At 37.0% G+C, this 21279-nt stretch overlaps 2 protein-coding genes across 2 annotated transcripts; both read left to right on the top strand.

Annotated features, from left to right (window-relative positions):
• Nucleotides 1-1078: 1078 nt before the first annotated feature.
• On the top strand, nucleotides 1079-7578 carry LOC137261718 (synaptonemal complex protein 3-like). Its single transcript, XM_067799501.1, has 8 exons — nucleotides 1079-1252; nucleotides 1628-1697; nucleotides 2830-2864; nucleotides 3222-3339; nucleotides 3806-3905; nucleotides 4664-4762; nucleotides 6351-6455; nucleotides 7450-7578. The coding sequence occupies exons 1-8, from the start codon at nucleotides 1141-1143 to the stop codon at nucleotides 7501-7503; spliced, it is 693 nt and encodes a 230-aa protein (XP_067655602.1). The 5' UTR covers nucleotides 1079-1140; the 3' UTR covers nucleotides 7504-7578.
• Nucleotides 7579-8432: 854 nt separating this feature from the next.
• LOC137261379 (phosducin-like protein 3) lies at nucleotides 8433-16848 on the top strand. Its single transcript, XM_067799120.1, has 6 exons — nucleotides 8433-8540; nucleotides 13319-13443; nucleotides 14625-14739; nucleotides 15147-15280; nucleotides 16127-16203; nucleotides 16655-16848. Exons 1-6 carry the CDS (start codon nucleotides 8478-8480, stop codon nucleotides 16759-16761), a joined length of 621 nt encoding a protein of 206 aa, XP_067655221.1. The 5' UTR covers nucleotides 8433-8477; the 3' UTR covers nucleotides 16762-16848.
• Nucleotides 16849-21279: the final 4431 nt, after the last annotated feature.

A 21279-nucleotide genomic window follows, 5' to 3' on the forward strand; every position in this document is an offset into this window, starting at 1 on the left:
TTTACACCCATGCGGGGAATCGAACCCGGGTCTTCGGCGTGACGAACAAATGCCTTAACTACTAGGCATTTCCCACCGCCCAATTAGTGGCAGGAACGGGTGAGGAAATATTGAGTTCATATGCAGAAAATTCCAAATGAATGGATTTGAGCTGATTGGTAACCCTGGATAAATCCAGGTGAAGTCAGTTGTGCACGATACAGATAAAAAGAATTAAAGTGCTCATGAAGCCTGCTCAATAGATAACCCATTTGCTGAGTTTTACCAGTTACCATAACAACAAAGCGCCATCTGTCTGGCATTGTATACGGACACAGTGAAAGATGGCATTTCTGTGTTTCCATCATCGCCCTCTATTTTGTGGTACCGTCTCGGGTCACTCTTGAAGTGAGTGAACGTGTCCACTGAAAGGTTCTATTGAGAAAGCAAACACATTTAAAAGAATATCATTATCTCGTTGACTAACATATCGAACATGCAAAAAGTAAGCATTCGTGTCAAATAGATGATGTGTGTTTTTAAAACTTTTTTAATTTGTTCATTTTCTTGCTGTGGAAACACTTAGAAGGAACTGTGCCAGTTTCTTTTGCACTATGATCTTTTCAGCTTAATAACCCGAGTCCGATCTGACAATAAGTCTGACAATATAATTATATGCTTTGATCATTTTGTTTTCCAAAGAACCGTATCACCTCTCCATTAACAATCTCAATAAGGGACCGTTCATAATACTTTTGAATATATTTATGTTCAAAATTGCTGACACCTACTAGCAGTACTGGATATAGATCTATGTGTGTTCAAAATTTGAGTTCTGTTCATTTGTGTCAATGCTGAATAAGCCACATTCGTTTTTGGTTGATCGATTTTTACTGTACCGCGCACTCTAATATTCATACGCTAGGTAGAGTTTATATCATGTGATATTTTTCATTAGAAAATATTATTTGTCTACTTACTCTTGATGAACTACAAAACTCTTGCATCAGTTTTCCCACATTGCAGAATTAAGGTTCAGTTATTTATTATTATACAGGGTTTACTTTTTGAGCCCGTTCTACTGATTTGCAGTGAAAAGGTGAGTGTCGTCTGCTCGCGGAAGAGGCTTGAGACGTTTACATTTACGGAAAGTAATAAAACATGCCGAGACAAAAGAAAAGTGAACAGGATGCAGGAGGTAGCAATCAAAAGAAGCAATTTGACGAGAGCGTCAATGCATCCCCACAAAGTCTAGACAGCAGTCCTATTCGTGGTAAGCTTCATTTCTCGAGACGGAAAACTACTCTACAAAAGTTTGTTTTGCTTTGTTGTTTTTTTTACCAAAAGTGTTTCGGTGTATGTTCCGATCAGGCAACAACGAAACTTTCCGTTCTTATTACGACAAACGACGCATGAGAAGTCTGTGTACATTCTTATTGTGTGAGAATGTAGATTTGCAGATTTAACGTCGCAAAATAATATTTGCTCCGATAGAATGTTAAATTACTTGGAAGCAAACGACTAGACTAGCCCACGCAACAGATTATTTAATACATCAGTTTATAATAACCGTATATTGGACATGATAAATGAAAGCAAGATGTATATTTTTGTGACCAATATTGTCCCCATACCTATTTTTTAAAAGCTGATGAAACACCTATTATATCGAGAGGTGGCAAGAAGAGGACTGCAGATGGCGAAACTGAAGACTTTGGGTAAGAATAGATTATTTCAAACGTTTATCACTCAAATGGTATTTGATAACAATGAAATTGATTGAGAATGTTCACACTGTTACATGGGCTTATGTCTGGCCTGTGAAATGAAAGAAGAAATATGTGACATTGCCTGATTTTAAGCATTAGGAAAAAAATAGATTGGGGAGCAAAGGTGAGGGAAGCACAAAAATGAGAATGGCTGATTTTGCAGGGTGTAGATTCCATTATGAAAAAATGCCTGGACTTAGATATGATTGTTCCTTATGGTGCTCTGACGATTGAAAAAAATAAAAAATCAATCAAAAAGAGGATGTTAAAAATGATGATCATATTGTCTAAAACATATTTTTGATTAATCAGAATTTTGTTGTTTTAGTATACCACACGTGAAACAAAACAAAAAACCCCATTAATTAGATCAAACCTGGGGGAAGCTCTTAAAGTTACATTAAAACTGTATATATTTTGATATACTCAAGTCCTCAATACTATCTAAATTTAAAACTCTGCAAACTATTGCACTTACATGTTAAAACAAGGTGGCTTGCTATGCATTCTGACATGTCACTATCACATTTGGTGTCAAACAGTTTTGTATACAGAAAGGACCCTTGTGTGAACAAGCATATCCTGATGAACAGTTCATTGATCTAGGGATCGTGAAAGGCAGGAGCCATGGGCCAAGTTGCACATTAGAATAAAGAATGGCCCAGTCAAATTTTGAAGTTTACTATTGATACAAAGACAATCGCCCATTCTAAATTCAGAAAATGGCTAAAAATCCTGAAAATGGCCCATTGTCAAAGTTCTCTATCCAATTATCGCTGTTATCTTGTCCTCTTCCAAAACGATCAGCTTATATGTATTCTATCCTCTTGTTTCTCATATATGATTATTTATCAAGTGAGTCTGTGACTATAAAATACAACTGTATCCTGAATTTGGTGGAATGCGTTAATTCTCTACATGAATGTTCAGTTTGGCTGAATGGGTCAACTGCTGTGTAAGGGGCCTTGTTTCTGATTTTGTAATATTAGGTTTATGAAAGGAGTTCTCTTTGATTTCCTTTACTGTTTTGCATTGTGATTGCCATGTACATTATACTGTCATTTACTTATTACTTTAACAGGTCAGAGATGCAGAAAATGTTGGAGTGCTTTGGAGGTATGTTTGAGATGTATGACATCAGGTTCCCTTAGCAAGAAATAAAATGGCTAAAAGAGGTGAAATATATATGTCTACATACTTGACATTCTACAGTCAAGTACCCTGCTTGTGATTCTCCAATAAAAATATACCAAAGTAAAAGGTGTTGAAGCTGATAGCCCTGTGATGTATACTGAAAAATTTTGGCAGTCAGCACACATTTGATGAGGACCATGTTTTGTGGTGTATGAAATATCATAAATGCAGGTATTGTATCAAGATTTTACCCTCTTGATAAGAAACTAATGATACAATTAATTATCTGTCCTTTGCCTGTGTTGTGTGTTTGTGTAGTTGTATCATTTTCAATTACAGCTGACATCTCGAAGACTCTTGTTGCCAAAAGAAGAAGACTTGAGCAACTGACTCAGGTCTCCTTGAGAAGCACAAATAAAAAGGTTGATGACATTTGGAAGGCCCAACAAACAGAAAGGTATCATTTCATTTGGGGATTATTGCATTTTTAAAACTTCTAACCATACAGTTTCTTCATTTGCAAACAGCACATTGCCTGTAAGGAAGAAAGGTCACACCCTAGAAATATTGAACTAATAGTAACAAATCAAGACTATAGTACATTGATTTATTCTTAGCAGATTTGATCACGGTGTCAAAATGGCATCAAAGCATTTATAATAAAATGTTTTGCACTGACTTCTAGTATTCTGTTACCTCAATACATTTAGTATTTTACATGTACACATAGGACAATTTATTATTGAAAACCATAAATGTTTGTGTTTTGAGGACAAAAACTATTCATGGATCCAGACAAAACTAGATATTTTACATACTCTTCATTCAATGTCTGATATTTTTTTGACAGTTTTCTTTTTGTAAATTACATGTCTTGCCTTGAATACTTCTGACATCATTAATCATTGTGAATGTGTTTTCAGACATAAGTTGCAAGGTGAATATGCAAGACAAATTGGGACTGTGTTCACTCAGTGGGAGTCAGACATTGAAAAAACCAAGGAACAAGAAGAAAAATTAGCAGTTGAGTCAATCACTGTTTATATGATACTGTCTGAAACTGTCCTTGTTCAGTTATTTGATTGTAACATTCAGACAAATATATAGGCAATATACATGATTCGTATAATTCGATAATTATCATAGAATGTTCATCTCCCTTATTTATAAAGATGTATTTTCATGAATAAAACAAGTTAAAATAAGTAGTCTCACTGATTTGAACTGTGGCAAATTCCAATATTTCCATCAATAGAAGACTTATAATCAGCATTGACATTGAAATTCACAGTTCTAATTGAACTCCACATTTATTAAAATCAGGGTTGAACCCCTAAAAGGACCATGCTCATATATTGTCTTGGGCATTCCTCAAACAAATAATGATGTTGCTTTAAGTTCCTTGATAATTTTAAAAGTTGTAATATGCCAACCCTAAACATGTTCTGTTATAGATGTTGTATAATTAAACCCCCAAGCATTTCTTTAGTTCAGAGAGAATGCTGGTATCTGTCCATTTTTCAAAAGTAATGGACAGCATCTTGTGTGAATTTGAATGTTGACACAACACTAGGGTGATAGTGTTTGTTTTATGTGTATGGAAAAAAACCCACATGTTTATAAACCGGTAGCGTTTTCTTTGCAGTTAGTATCCTTAAAACTAAGGGCAACAAAGAAAACACTATTTTTGTAGGAATACATATTTCATAACTTTATTTCACAACGTCAGAATTAAAAGATATCAGAGTCTATTTAAATCAGTCAATATTTTGTTTTTGAAGACACTCTTCAAGCAGCAGCAGAAACTGTTCCAGCAAGCTCGTATTGTGCAGAATCAGAGGCTGAAGACGTTGAAGCAGTTACATGAACAGTTCTCAAGAGTAAGACAAACTTTATGACATCATGTATTACTGGCCTAGATGCTGGGATTATTCAAGGCTCGTTACAGGGGTATCTACCCATTACCTGCCAAGTGTTTTTTAATGAGATTTAAAATCCCGAGGGTAAGGTTAATATTTTATCAAGCTTGCAAACCGATTGAAAATACACTTTAGATATTATTTCAATATTTGGTATTTACTGTTGAAATTAACTGGGATGACACTGGCAGCCAACACCATGCCTTGCTATATGTTGAAAGTTATCGATAATGTCATATTTTAAGATCGCATTCAGTGACAGCAAGACCAAGTTCTATCAATCTTCAAAACAAGTAATATTTCCAACTCAAGGGAGGTTTATGTTATAGTCCCAGGGACTGTGTATATATTCCCTGGGATTATGCAATAATCCCAGGATGATACAGCCTGGTGGGATTTATGATGTATAATATGATAGGCAGCATAGTGGTGGGACACCATCGGAGGTTTCTAAATTTTGAAAACAGGACATAATCGCTCCAACTCACATTCAAACTATTATGGAACGCAGTGATGTTTTCAATCATCTTGCCAAGCGCGATTATGTCTTGGAATTTATTGCCCGATAGAGTTGTTAGTGCTATTTTCCTGAATCAATTTAAAACCATCATAAAGCCAACAGAAACTAACCTTTTATTCACTTAGTGTATATGATGTATTTTGTAACTCATATGTAAGTCAATATACTTGAACTCTTCCACAACAATGACCTATGTAATTAGCTGATAGTCTACTTGATGTGGGGAGAAAGTTAGTAAATATAAACCATTAGACTTGAACAGTTTGTGTATTGGCTGGGTAGTCAAACTGAGATTAGTCTAAATGGGAACGAACCATCACAAGATATATCATCACCTCAACCACCTAGTTGATTGCATGGAAATGCCTCTAAATGCCCTACCTGGTTATATTGTTACCCTATGTATAATCCCATATTTTCTCCCAGACAAACAGTATAATCTTGGTATTAAAAGGGCAGGAAATCCCTCATGGCAAAAACATATTATATCCAGCGTGGTATTATAACCAGGGTGCACTATATCTTTTGTTGTATTATTTCCAGTCATCTGTTGTTGTGCACGTGAACCTTACGATGCATATACATCCACCAGCCCAGTTTGGGAATTCTAAGTTAGAATTGCTCCTCAGGAGCTCCTCATAACTGTAAGAGATGTTTATATGTACCCTGTAGCTAGGTTTGTACACTTCTTTCATAACATGTCATCATACCCCATTGTTACTCATACTGTCCATCAGTAGACTGCCTGGTGGAGACTTTATAAAATTGTTATCTGCTGTTGTATAGTTGGAGTAATTCTGTATGTGGCCTTGAACATAGACGTAAAAGGATCACCTTCAGTCTCACTTAAAACTGTGGTTTCATACGTCACTTTCATGGTGGTGATACACTAGCATGCCAATTAAGCGTGTGTAATCTGCATAAAAATATGTATCCTGGCTTCATTTGGTTCCTACAAGAGAACACTTTTAATATAGTCTAGAAATAGTGAGTGAAGTGATATTTCTAACTTGAGAACATATTCAACAGGGGTTGGAAGAGCTGGAACAGTGTCATATCAATCAACAAAACAATGTACAGAGTGAAATGAAGAAAGAAATGACACTTCTTCAGAAGAAACTTCTCATGGACACTGTAAGTTCAAATACTGAAATCTGTTCTGGTAACACAAAAATGTCTGTTTGGTCCAACATATTGGCTCAAAGAGCAAAATTGTAATACTTTATGGATAACAACTTCTTTATTTGTTATGAGGAGACGTTTTGGTATTGCTTCTACTGTTGTCAATGGCTTGAAAACGGTATAAGAAGCTATATCGAAAAGTCGCATCATAATAAATATAGAAGTTGTTATTCATAAAGTATTGTAGTGTTGCGTATTCCAATCAAACAGATCAGTGGCTTAGAAAGTTTTAAACAAGAGAATGATTATACAGGACTGTGATATCTTTATTAAATCCCCACTATGAAGCAACCATTCTTGTTCAGATGATATAAATATGCTCATTTGAACTATTTGTTATTGCAAAACCAGCTGGAAAGCCAAATCACATAAGTTTGAGAGTTTATTAGACATTCCCCTTCAAACATATACTGTCCTTCAGGGCTCCAGACACCAACATAAAAAATAGCAAAAAAATGTGAAGTTCTGGACAAAGTGTGTCTAACATCTTTGATAGGCATTCTAGAAGTTGAGTAGATGAAGAGTGAGGACTATGATTTATGGATATACTTCTTTTATTCACCAAGTGCGACGTTTTGACATACATACTAATGTCGTTGTCAAGCGAATGGTGCTTTTGCTTGACGACATTAGTATCTATGTCGAAATGTCACACTGAATAATAGAAGTTGTATATCCATAAATCAAAGTCCTCACTCTTTAAAGTATGTCTATCAGCTTTGTATTCCAAAAATGAGGCAAAGGTGTCCTCCAACCCCTATATGAATGAAAACCCTACTTTGCTACAACCAAATGGACACAACTGCCTTGTGAAGTGGAATTCTGCTGTGCCCCATGATCAAAATGTCTACTATTATGAAGCTCTCCCTGATACCCGTCCTTGAGTGAATGTTTCTAAAACATGTCTGCTAACAAAATGCTATTGATATTCTATATCTGTTTCCAGCAACAGCAAGAAATGGCCAATGTGCGGAAATCCCTGCAGACAATGCTGTTCTAATGATGTAATCAGAGTGCTAGCAGTAAACTACAATTTGTAGATAATTTTTAAGAATCCTGTAACACTGATGATGACAGCAGTTTGATGTTTAATGGAGTGGGGAATAGTATTCCCATTTTTAATAGTTCATGGTCATATTGCAAGTATGATTACATGCTCAGGGTGTTTTGTGTCTTCCTAAATTGTGAATTATGTACCTTTAATCCATTGATCATTAGTCTTTTGTGTGATGCATCTTTCAATGATTAAAACTGTTGAATTTTATATTCTTGTCAATTGCATTATTTTCAAAACTTGAGCAGACATGCCTGTTATGAGTCTGCTATCAAGTATTGATTATCATCACATGGATCTTGGCATTAGTGGACAAGAGTGACCTGTTGTAGTCTCAGTGAAAAGTAGCGAAAACAAAGGTTATTATATTTTTTTACAAAAACCAAAGAAAACACCCCTCTTACTGCACTTATTGTGTTAGATAAATCAAACGAGTTTCTGACACATTTATGCCCTCATCAGTCTCAGTGTGGTTACTAGACGCAAAGATATACGTCTTTGCTAGAAGGCAGTGATAAGGCTGTATACTGTGTGCACCAAACAGACCACATATTCCCAGGCAGACATGTAATACAAGGAGGGAACAAACTATGGGTGTTATTTTGGGTAATGTTTTTAATAGTTTAACGGGCGTGACTCTCGTACAACTTGCCAATACGCACATTCAACGCTTGATACTCGATGTGTTCCATTACTAATATGCGACCATATAAAGTATTCTATTGATAAAGAAAATGCCGTACACCTGAAACCGTTTATGCGAATACTAAAAGATTAGCACCAATCCCTTTTCCTTCTAAATGCATGTCTCTTCACGTCCGCGATTTGGACGGTTTCCCTGCCAACCAACAGGTAGTTCCATACAAAATAGAGTTACTTCCCCGAACGGAAGTACATGTTGAACACGCGTTTGTTTAGAAATGGCGACCACAACAGCACAACAGGCACAGAATATAATCGACGATAAAACATTAGTCGAAGAGGTAAGTTTATTAGATGACTGCTGAGTGAGAAACGACTCTCTAAACATCAGACTTGAGGTTAAGTTCCTGAAGATACCTGATTAATATAGGAGAAGTTACATGTACAGTTTGTAATGATGATGTGTTCTCAACTTTGACATTTTCACTCATCACACAAATGCTGTTTGTAGAAAGGTGGGTTGTTGTAGGTCTGAGCATGTATGAAAGGGCGTAAATGAAGTGAAATGTTGACACTGCGGACAAGCCCTTTGGCAGTTGGCAGTCTACATTATGCAGGCTGGGGAAACCTACCGATCAACCTATAATAGGCCAAAGGGGTTATTATAGGCTGTTTTACTTACTTTGCTATTGGCATTTCCGCATGAGGACATTAATATGATGCAAGTTTTGATGTCCAAAGGTTTTCATTCAAACTCATTGAGAATTTTCATCACATGATAATGGAGTTTGGGATATAATATTTCTGATAAATTTCACTGAAAATTAATAGCATAGATATTCAGTATTAATTGTCAGAAGGAAAATCTATGAAAGGTAGTGTTCTTAAAGGGGCACTGATGCGGAGCGAATAATGTTTCTCACCAACGGTCTAATTATGAAACCAAACCGCAAATTGGTCAGCGCCCGCTCCTTCGACCGTGACGGACAAAGGAACTGGGCTCCTGTCCATATTAGCAGAATTTCTTCAGGAAAGAGTCAGGAGGCCGGATGCCCATCATATGCCATTTGTTTAAAAATATCCATGGTATTCCTTGTCTGATCATAACCAAATATCCCAGCAGTGTAGTTCTTTTCGGATGCTTGGATGGTATAGATACTGATCCAATTTGATCATATTTCTCTGTTTTCAACCTCGATATTCAATCATGTTACATGAAAATATGGTGTCTACAGGCACGCAGCAAGCCATTTGTTTCAGTACGGAAGATTGCAAAGCGTTATATTTAAGTAGTTTTGAGTGTTGGTTCAGCTGTGATAGCAAATATCGCACGTAAATTAGGTAGCTATGGTAGCTACAATGGTTTATTATTTATGATAATACAAGCACACAGTTGATTTATTTGAATTCGTAAACAAAAAACGATGACTTTGCCTTTGGTAGAGAAATCTGAAAAATTTCTTACGTAAAAAAACCCCTTATTTCACCTATTTACCCAAGTACACAGCAAATGCCTGTGTGTATTCCTTATGTAACGAAATTCCGTTGGTATCCTCAAAACAGTTTCGGCCCATAAGTGTTTTCAGGCTGCATGCGACACAGAGATAACATCTTCCTTGCTGTAACTCACGTAAACCTACACGTGTTATTTGTCATCATTCTCTTAATGGTCAATTAATGAATTTATAACAGGTATAATTAGTAGTAACACCACTTCGGTTACTCAACAAAGGTTCCCATTTGGCATTTCTCCTGTCTGGAGTAAATACTCAACATTATAAATTAAGGTCCGTAATGGCAAATGTATTGTATGTTATGTAATACAATATGGTTCAAAATTATTGAGAATAGCTAAAGCATTTCATATTATTAAACGAGAACAAATCAGATAAAATTGAATGTATTGTGAAAGTGAACTGACCTTTTCATGTTGTGTAGGTAACAATTTAATATTTTATCAAGTCTCCTTGAGCTTCACGGCACAGTCTAAGACGGGTAGGCATACTTCCTATCAGAGAGGTTAGTGTTTCGTGAGTTATGCTGTCCCAGTATCGGACCACTTCTCTCTTCATGTCTTCAATTTTTGTCAACCCCTTTTGATTCACACATTCCTTCATCATCCCCCAAATGTTCTCAATGGGATTTAAGTCAGGACTATATGCAGGAAATGGTAATGCAGTCACATTTTTCTCCTGAAACCACTGCTTGGCATGTTTTGCGGTGTGTTTAGGATCATTATCTTGCTGCAAAATCCAGTCATTTCCATAAAACACATGTGCACTTGGAAGGAGAAAATTATCTAATATGTTAGTGTAGCGTTGACTTGTCAGATTTCCCTCAAACACGCACAGCGGGGTCGTTCCTAATAAGGATATCCCTCCCCATACATGAAACTTTGGGCTGTATTTAGGTCGTCGATACAACGGTGCTGACGCAGACTTTGTCCATATTTTCACATTATTGGGATATACCCATATTGAGCTTTCATCAGTAAAAATCACATTTTCCCAGTCAAAGTTTTCATGTGCCAAACACCACTCAACACGCCTGTCTTTATGTTCTTGTTTCATGAGAGGAGAAGGAATTCCAGTCTTTTTCTCCCATCCAAGATCAATCAAATTTCTTCTAACTGTAGATTTTGATACAACTGTTGATCCCCTTTCTATCATTTCATACCTGATGTTGGAGATGCTTGCCCTTTGCTTTTTAGACGCTAAAATTCCCAGCCGGACGCGATCTGAGAAGTCCAATTTTCTGGGTCTCCCTGCTCCTTTCTGGTGCCCCAAATCCTTTCCCTCTTTAAAATTCTTCCTAATCCTATACACAGTAGAAAGAGGAGTTCCTGTTCTCTCTGCCCATGTATTTACATCATCAATTCCTTGATTACACAACTCAAAAATCAACCTTCTTTTATCTTCAGCAGACATTGTTGACAGTGCTGAGGAAAATGACGTCTGCTACAAATTCAGGGGAGGTAACTCTAATTGTACTATACTCAGTAGGCCAAGATGAGTTACCTCCCTTATACCATTACTTAGTTTTAAGTATCAGTGAATCAGTTGAGGTGTTAGGATAGCTCAAAGTAAGAAGAAAAATTCTCAATAATTATGAACCAGACTATATGTGCATGTAAGTGATGCAAGATGGTTTATCAGCTGAGCTACAAAAAGAAACACCGATCAAAGGATTAACCAATAACACACTGATTGATTAATTACTTTTATCTTCTAGCGGATTTGTAAGAAGGCAGTTTGTGTAGATGACTACACCCTGTCGTAAAGTGTGAGTGCAAAAACAACATCCTCCCTTCAAAGAATTAACCACCTTTGCGTTGATTGATTGATTGCTCATTATTGGTTAACTAAATTACTTAGAATAGTGGACATCTTACAGTTAGTTGCCAAGTGTGCTATCTTGGGAGACCAATGAGAGGTTTATCTAGTTTTCACCAACGAAAGACGTGAAACGATGTGTTACTTTTTCGCAAATGAGACAGTTGTAAGATGCAACACAGAGCAGGATTATTTACCAGCTGCAGATGAATGGAATACGATTTCTTGTACGTGGATATTGATGGATACATTCCTGAACAAGGTAGTAGCCTGACATTGTTGCTATAAAATTAGTCTGTTTTACATTCATTATTTGCATTTTGTTTTAATTTATTTGTTGTAGCATTCAGCAGAATCTGTATGACAGGAAACACACACTAGATCGCGTATGTGTGTGAAATAGGATCCACATTGGCAATCTATACAATGTATAAATGTTGCTGTTATGTTAGAAATTTACTATGAGTACAAGCATATCGTGTGTTCTTTTATTAATTTTCAGAATCATACAAATATGACAATAAACTAATTAGGATTATGAGACAAAATATAGAGACGTACATTGGCTTCGTTATTTTTCCGTCCTAATAGTTCTTTTACCTTTTCTACCACTGGCAGATGATTAACCTTCAAAGTGGTCCATTTGTTTTCATAATACATTTGTAATGAAGTAAAAATGACTTCACCTAAGTTGATCTGTCTATAATTAAGCTATCAATTGCGTTTACGGACTGCGCAGCAGAGGTCACGAACCAGTCACGAATTCTGGGATATCATCCGGGTACTCACGGGAGAAAAACAATAACAAAAGTTTACACCAGTCCACAGAAATTGCTCCGCATTAGTGCCCCTTTAATGAAACATCTTTTCTGGAACATACTGTAAAATCATTTATTTTTGCACGGCTTAATTTTCGTGGAAACAGAAAAATTGACTAATTCGCGCGATTTAACTTTCGCGCATCATCAAAGTACAGAAATCATGAGAGTATAACAACACAGGAAACTGTAAACTGTAAAGAAAACACTTACCCTAGCTGTCGTCCTGTCACCTGCCTAATTAGTTGGGGAAACATGGGCCTTCCGCTACGTTGAGAAGTTGTTTGTTCAGTGACAGGTATAAAGCATCTGCACATACCGTGTTCCTTCATGCTCCGAATTCTGTCAGGATGGCATTACAAAAGTGGCTCACGAAGACTTTCAAAAGCAAAGACACCCGGCCTCCCAGATCCGAGTCAGTGTGACAATGAAACTGTAGCACAGTTTGTCATGGCATCGCTGTAGATTTGTTGGAAGATGAGAGAATGCCTGACCTCACAAAGAAAAAGCGTGTGGAAATTTGTGGAATAATTAGAAACAAGGTGAACTATAGTCCGATTGGCCTATAACAGAATAGGCAGAATGGCCTATAATATCCCGTTTGGCCTCTTGTAGGCAGATTGGTAGGTTTCCCCAACCTGTTTTGTGACCAGAGACTGTTTACATGGTGTGTGGAGTGACGACACATTCAGCAGTGATTTGGATGGAATTATTTTCTGTGGATCCCAAAACGGTTAGAGTTCCTTACATACCTCCCACCTGTTTTTTCATTAAAGAAAAGATATGTTAGTAATGAAAAGTGCTTTTTAAGAAAAACATGGGAAGGGGTATGTAAGGAACTCTTTCCTCCAAAACATTCCCAATAACCCACAAATAATTACTATTGATGCTAGTTTAATTCATCAAACATTTATTGTTAATGCAAGTCATGTTATTCTGATAACACCGTAATGTTCACCTCATTTGCAGGAACTCTGGGATGAGCTTGAAAATGAGGAAATACCAGCTGATATTAGAGAGGCACGACTGGCAGCTTTCAAGAAACAAACCCAGGACTATGCCATGATGAGAGACAAGCAACATGGCTCATTCACGTAAGTAATTAGTGATTATGTTTGTGTTGCTATTTTCTTTAAAAAACTGGGAATTTCATGTTTGTCCAACTTCAAAGTGCCATTCAAACACTTCATTTGACATCAACTTGGAGATGAGACAATAAGTGACTTCATGTTTGTCCAACTTCTAATTCTAAATGGCTTTCAGACACTTCACTTAGTACTTTCCCAAGCCGTCTACTGGCTAGCAAACAGTTTTCTCCATATTCTAATGGAAGAGAATTAATTATGATACTTAATAGGTATTAACTGCCGCCGATCGTGGTTTTACATAACATGACAGAAGGGAATCACGACAGTATAAATAAATGTTTTCTAACATCTAAATTTCTGAATTTCTCATGCCATTCATGAAATAATACATATACTTATATCATTCAAAGGGCTTCAGATAAGGGAAATATCGGTGTATGTACGGATAAAAAATATGCATGATATGGTTTGCAAAAAATCAGAAAGCGTAGCGTATAAGCACTTGCATCACAGCAGTTGTGTATGGTCTGAAAAAGTATTACTTTATTGTTTATTGACCTATTTACACAAGAGTAAAAATGTTGTGGTGCATATAAGAAATGAAACACAAGATTTCTTAGATGCCAATAAATTCCATCCAGTACTGAGACTTTTCCCAGTAATCTTATATTGAAAAAATATAGTGTACGTACTCCTCATGTTGGAAACTTATCTGGAGCCCTGATTCAGACACCTTGAATAATTGATTGTGTGACTATTTGAGTGTTTCCTTAATAGTATATTGATAGGGATTGAAACAATTAATATTCGTTTGCCAGTACAGACATCACTTGTTGTCAACAGGATCATGGTTCATAATTTTATTGTTTGACTTTTTCAAAATTGAACACCTGAAACAGTGTTCAAAATAATGATTGATCCTTTATATTTTAAACAATAAATTTTGCATAAGACTTCTGACCATAATGACAAGGAGTCTGAAAGTTATGTCTACTGTCTTAGTGAAAATATCATATTGATTTCAATCTGTGATCAGCATATCTTTTATATTATGCACTTTAGCACACTGTTTGAGGTATGTGATGTTGATTATTGTTTAATTTCCTTGTGTCATGTATGTAGCTAAAGGTACTATGTGTAGCAGTTTCAAAATGGCTTATTTCTCTTGCTCAATGTTGTTTTGAAAGGGAGCTGACTGATGAGAAGGCTTTCCTCGAACTGACAACCACAGTAGATCGTTGTGTTGTCCACTTCTATCATGCAGATTTCCGCAGATGTGCAATAATTGACCAACATCTTGAGGTAAGACTGACAGTTAAAACAAGCGGTCTAGATTTTTAGCATTGAGAAATATATCAAGTTGATATGACACTGATTTCCATATTTCTGTCATCACTAAATCCTTTGTTTTCTTTTCTATTTATGAGTGTATTGTAGACATTAAATGATTAATACAGTATGGAAAGAAATTTTGAGCAGGCATCATTGTTTGTTTCAGACCACTAGTATAAGACAGTTATACATCAAACTGAATGTTCTTATTTCATTGTGGCAGTGGGACATTTAAAAGGTTGAAGCGTATTAAGCGTATTATTTACAGACTGTCATCATATAGCTGGAATAATGCTGAGTGTAGCGTAGAAGTAAACTAACTCGCTTGCTTACTTGAAGGTGAGAACATCAGTTTTATCATCAGAGTTGTTTTACAGGTCCTGGCCAAGAAGTACTTTGAGACCAAGTTTGCTAAACTGAATGTAGATGTGGCTAAGTTCCTGGTGGAAAAGTTGAAGATCAGAATACTTCCAGCTGTTTACTGCTTCAAGAAGGGCATCGTAGTCGACAGGTGAGTGACAATAACGTGGAACACACATCCTGCTTGTACGAAAATACTACAAATTGTGGAGATCTGCCATATTGCAGCATCATTAATTTTCGTTACCAGTAATCTTGTAGAACCTTGTAGCCTCATGTGGATCATGGTGATGAATGTGGTTGTTGCTGTCAGTTTATCTGTTTATAGAGTCACAACAGCATGATTTTTAGTATCTAGTGTCAAAACTGATTTCATTTGCCATGGAAAAGCTGGGTGTGTCCAGGGTTGGGACAGATTTGTCCTCAACTAATCCAAGGCACATGTGGTCAATTTCAAGGCAAATGCCACCCCGGACCACCACCCAGTGCTTGCTGGTAATGTAAGACAGCCTGAAACTCATGAATTAATACTAATAGTGTGAACATGTGCTTGACAAATGCTGTTCCCTATCAACTTCCAATTAATATCCAGTGTATGTACATATGAACAAACATGGATAATGAAGGCATCTGGGGTAACTGGATAGAAATAGGATCATTTCATTTGAATTGATGCATATGGACACATGTGCCTTGAGAAAAGTGAGTATCACCATGGGGTAGCCTAGTGGTAAAAGTGTTCAACCATCACTCCAAAACCTGGGTTCGATTCCCCCATTTCAGGTGTCCACTACATGATATTGCTAAATCATTGCTAAAAGCAGCAAAAACCTAAACTTGCTCAAAATGTTATTTCTATTTCTGAAAGATACGTACAGTAGTTGTATTGTTTTGTTTATGTTTGAGCTGTTTACATGGCGACAGTTGTGTCAGCCATATTTATATGACATATGGATGTACACAGGCACCTTTCAACACATTTGCCTGTTGTTTACAGGGTTATTGGGTTTGAAGAACTTGGCAGCAGTGATACATTTCCAACTGAAGTCTTGGAGAGTCGGCTGGGAAAGTCAGGTAACTTATTTCCACCATACACAGATCACATACCACTTCTTGAGTTAATGAAGCAGTTTTCAAAATTTGACAGAATATCTTCCAGCACTCTTCATGATAGTCGTTCAAATTTGTAAATTTCTGTGATTCTTGGGGAAAAAAATAAAAAAATAAAATTATCATGGCATCTTTAGATGGTTCCAAAGTTTTAACATAACCAAACCAAGTTCCTTCATTTCATTGACTGAACAAAAATGACTATGATCAGATAAATTGAAATCCTTATTAATTCTATATGTACACCCAAACTGAAAAACAGCATGTCTGAAAATAGATTCTGTTACAATGTTTATTGAAGTCGGAACATGAATCCTGTGAAAAGTGATTGATGGCATGAATGTTGGACTTTAATTGTTAATTCACACAACTAGCACTGGATGCCATGGAGTTATTTTGGATTTTCCTTTTACAGGTGTGATAGACGTACCTGAGGACCAGGATATTTCAAAGAAAACCATATTTGGAGCCCGATCAGTGGGTAAAAATCGTGATGATGACAGCAGCGATGATGACTACTGAGCTTATGGACTTACTTGACGCATTTTATACATCTATTTTTTATTATTTATTATGTTTACCGCCATTAAAAGCATCTTACACTGTCAATTTGGTTGTTGTTCAATTGTGTAGATGATAGAAAATTAGCATGATATCGCAGTTGGCGGGTACTCGAAAACCACCATAGTCTAGTCCAAAGGGTCAAGCGGTACTGAATGCTATTTTCACAACTGCTTTTCCCTGAAAGGACATTCATATTTATGCAGAACAGTTCCTATTGGGAATCTTGCTCAGGGTTTCCTTTGGGGGGAGGATTATTTTTTTTGGAGTTTTGAGTATAGTAAGACAGCGGTTTTATAGTTTCACACAGAGAAAATGCCTAAATTTCAGACAAAGCACATCCAAGCCTGGACACCAGATTGTAGACGATGATCTCCCTTGACTGTGTCCTCATTGCTTCAGCGCCAATCATAATGGTTTTACTTCGGTTACAGACCCTTTGCACTTCAACAAACCAACGAAACACATACATGCTGGTGTGAATCATGGAAACTCAAGCAGACCATCATGGCTACATTGGTGCCTTGGTGAAGGTGTCCATTCTGCCAACATGATTTAGGGGATAGGGTAGAAAGTCAGTGGTATAATCTCCTGACAGTGAGGCGTGAAAATATGATACTTGGTGTTACCCTGATCTTGTAAGCACAGTTCAGAGAAGATAACATAGTTTTATCCCGGAGACAATTTCAGTTACATCAGCACAAGACCGCATCCGCATTATACAAATAAAATGGACAAAAACTTCAAAATGGGCAAAAGAGAGAGAGACCTCACAACCTGTGCTGGTGCTTCTTCCTGCTCCCACTGGCCGCCCTTATGTCATACCTGGATATATGTTCGGTAGATCATTCTTTGAGAACTGTTTTGCCATCTGTGATTTGGCTTCAGTAGTATATTGACTTGCTGTTTTAAATGGCTTTGGCGTTTTTATCAAGTCGCCTGCACAAGAACTATAAGGAAGCTCGCTTTTTTCTGTCAAGTACATCCAAAATCTAAAGCTTACACTTTGATCCATTTGTCAGGTACAATGAAGCTGAAGGGGTCGTTGCCAGCACGGGTACTGCTGGTGTGTACCCCAGCCAAAATTAGAATACAAAAACGAACTCTGGGACGAGTCAATTTCGAACCATTTTCTTGATAGAAACTACCATACTGTTAAACGAAATGCATTCGAGCGTATGCGATTATATATTAATCAAGCCAACACAATGGCCCCAATAATTATAGTGACACATCCTTCATTTACTCTCTTTGTAAAGTATATATGTTTATTTTAAATTAACATCCTAAGAAATGGTGTGATATTAATGAAAATTCTCAAGCGGTTTTAGAGTTAATGTTTCAACAACTGATCATATATTTTCCCTCATCTTAATTCAGAAATATTCTTGTGAAAAGAAAAAAATGATGAATATGTTTTTTGTGTCTTTTAGATGCTTTTTGCAAGTTTTACTTCAAGCTCTCTCTGAAGTTGGTATATGTGGAAAATATTTAAATGTTATGAAACCAATGCATCAAAATTTAACAGCTTGTGTTATAACTTCAAATGGTTTGACTTAGTTTTTCTTGTAATGTTGATACCCGTCAGGGTTGTGTTTCAAGCCCAAATTATTTAATATGTATGTTTTTAAATAAAGACTGACCTGTAATTTCAAGCAAACATGGTATGCTTTCATTGAAAGTTCACACAAAATGTTTACTTTTGTCTGTATAAAACCCTGTTAGATGTAGAAAAATACTTAAATTGTAATATGTGTTTAAATTGGAAATCTGCTCTTTCGAAATTCAGATGTGGAAATTTTAAATTAGCAATAGAGACTTGGAGGCATGAAATTATTGCTTGAAAGATGAATATGATTTTTTTGTTTCTTTTGTAAATCAAAAATTATTAATTTTGTTGAAGGCGACTAGTATATTTTGTAGATCTATGAATTTTTTTCTGATGTTTTAGATAAATATATTGTGCGATGCGTATCGCGTAACTGAGGTCACGACATGATACGTTGCGATACGGCATTGTCGACATGGTTTGTGCATAAAAAACAGCCATTACCTTGATGGTAAGTTGTCTGATGTTGAGACCATACTTCACTGAAATACCGTAAACAACTTAATCCAAGTCATTGATGTTATAAGTAGAGATTAATAGAGGTCAACTTCCCATCAACCAAGTACCTATCACTCAGTCTCAACAAGTAAGGTTTGCTATTTTGAGTAATAAATACAAGAAAGAAAGGGAGTCTGGCACTTTACCGGGCGTACTTACCCTATCCCTGTACTCTATAAATAAATAAAATAATAATGAGCAATCAACGTATTGGCGATTAATCCATAGAAGGAAGGATGCTGATTCTACACAGGCACTTTACGACAGGGTGCAGTTAGTATAGATTAGTAAATTTACACACACAGACACTACCTTTAGACAAAGTGGAAGATGAAAGTAATTAATCGGCGTGTTTTCGGTTAATCTACTGATCGATGTTTGTTTTTGTAACTCAGCTGATAATTCCTATTACTGCACTTACATGCACATATTCCATAACGTAATACATTTGCCACATCAGACCTTGATTTATAGTGTTGAGTATATACTCCAGACAGGAAAAATAAAAAACGGGTACTTTGTCGGATAATTTGATGGCATTACCACTTATTATACTTGTTATAAATTCAATATTGAATCATCAAGTGAATGGTGACCATTAAATAACGTGCAACCAAACACGGTCTGCAGCAAGGGAGCAGTAATCGCTGTATTGCATGCAGTTTTATTAATTGCCTTATTAATAAACACTTATGGGCCGACACTGTTTTGAGGATACGAACAGAACTTCATTGTGTAAATAGGATGAATAGGTATATGTACTTAGGTACATGGGTATAATCAGATTTTCCTAGCAATACCCAAGTGGTTGTTATTAGTTTACGGATTCAAATACCAGGGGCGTAGCTACCATGAAAAAGCCCGGGCTTACAAAAGATATTTACTATGAAAGATGGGTCAACCCTTAGTACTATCTAAATAAAAAGCTTTGCAATCTATCGGACCTGTACGAAACAAATGACTTGTTACGTACTTGTAGACATGATATTTTTACATGACAGGATTAAATGTCGAGGTAAAAAAACACAGAAATAGGATCAAACTGGATCAGTCACTATACCATCCAGGCATTAGAAAATCTGAAAAAAGTCTTCACTGCTGGGATACTATATTACTACCCAACAAGAAATGCCACGGACATTTTCAAATATCGGCATGTGATGGGCATCCATCCTTATTAATGTCCCACTGTTTACGTTGAAGAATGTCTGCCAATGTGGACCAAACTGACCAGTTTGAACCTTGGTTTCGTATTTAGAATGGCGAGAAACATTGATCGCTCCGCATCAGTGGCTCTTCAAATTAGTTGTATAAAACTCCTATTACGTCAGTAACCACCTTCTCTAATCAGACTGTGTACGTCTCCCTCTGATCTTCATGCCACGACCATTTTACATGATTAATTTTTGTCATACTCAGCCATATAGAAATGCAGGCCAAGTAGTATAGGGAATGATAGTCCGAAAACACTTTTCAAAAACCCCTCTAAAAAGCCTCATTTACTAAATGAGGCTTTGGTGGGACTATTAGCTCTTGCTATTATTGCCCCTACTACAAAGCTACGCCATCACGTTTACCGTGACTTGGCAGGCGGTAACACTGTGCCGTACGGTACGATCAATAATTCTTCTCTTACAAACCCCCTACCCGGCCCACCCCTCAAGTAGTACAAGTTAGGTTCGTCGGCTTTCATATCCACTTTATCTATGTTGTAAGTTTTGACTGACCATATAGGATCGGTGGCTCGCTTTCGGCTATCACCCTCGTGTTCCCCAGGCTGGTACAGATACCTAACTAAGGCCCTATCCGGTATCTGTTTCTCCTTCCCACGCAATGGAGCGGCCGACTCTGCAACTATTGATTTTAGTTTGATAGCGTCTGCCGGTTTCTTACCGGTGAGACGGGTGACTTCATGGTTGATTGCCGACACCACCTCGGGTAACCTCGTGACCCATTCGGTCGATCGTTTTCCAGGGGTGGCCATCTCCCTAGCATACTGATGGCCGAACAAGCGCTCAGCCAAAGTCCTATTAAATCTCTCAACTATAGCTTGGCTGCGATGGGCTCCGGCCGTGCCACGTCTGACCTTTGTATCGTGTTTGGCTAGCAGTTGTGAAACGGCACCCATGAACTCCCGTCCGGGATCAACTTGCAGCTCTGTTGGCCAAGTCAGCGGGCTGCGTTTGTATATGCGTTCTAATCCTTTGGCTACTTTGGCCGAATCTTTCGTGGTCAAGGGTTCGGCTTCCTTGTAACGACTGGCTACGTCCACTACGGTTAAGGCATACTTGTACCTCTTATCATGAGGTAGGAACAGTAGGTCTGCCTGGTGAATGCTATTAGGTATGTTAATTCCGAAACTCCTTCTAGGT

This window comes from Haliotis asinina, chromosome 14, assembly GCF_037392515.1.
Source record: "Haliotis asinina isolate JCU_RB_2024 chromosome 14, JCU_Hal_asi_v2, whole genome shotgun sequence".
In the NCBI taxonomy this organism is placed as follows: domain Eukaryota; kingdom Metazoa; phylum Mollusca; class Gastropoda; order Lepetellida; family Haliotidae; genus Haliotis; species Haliotis asinina.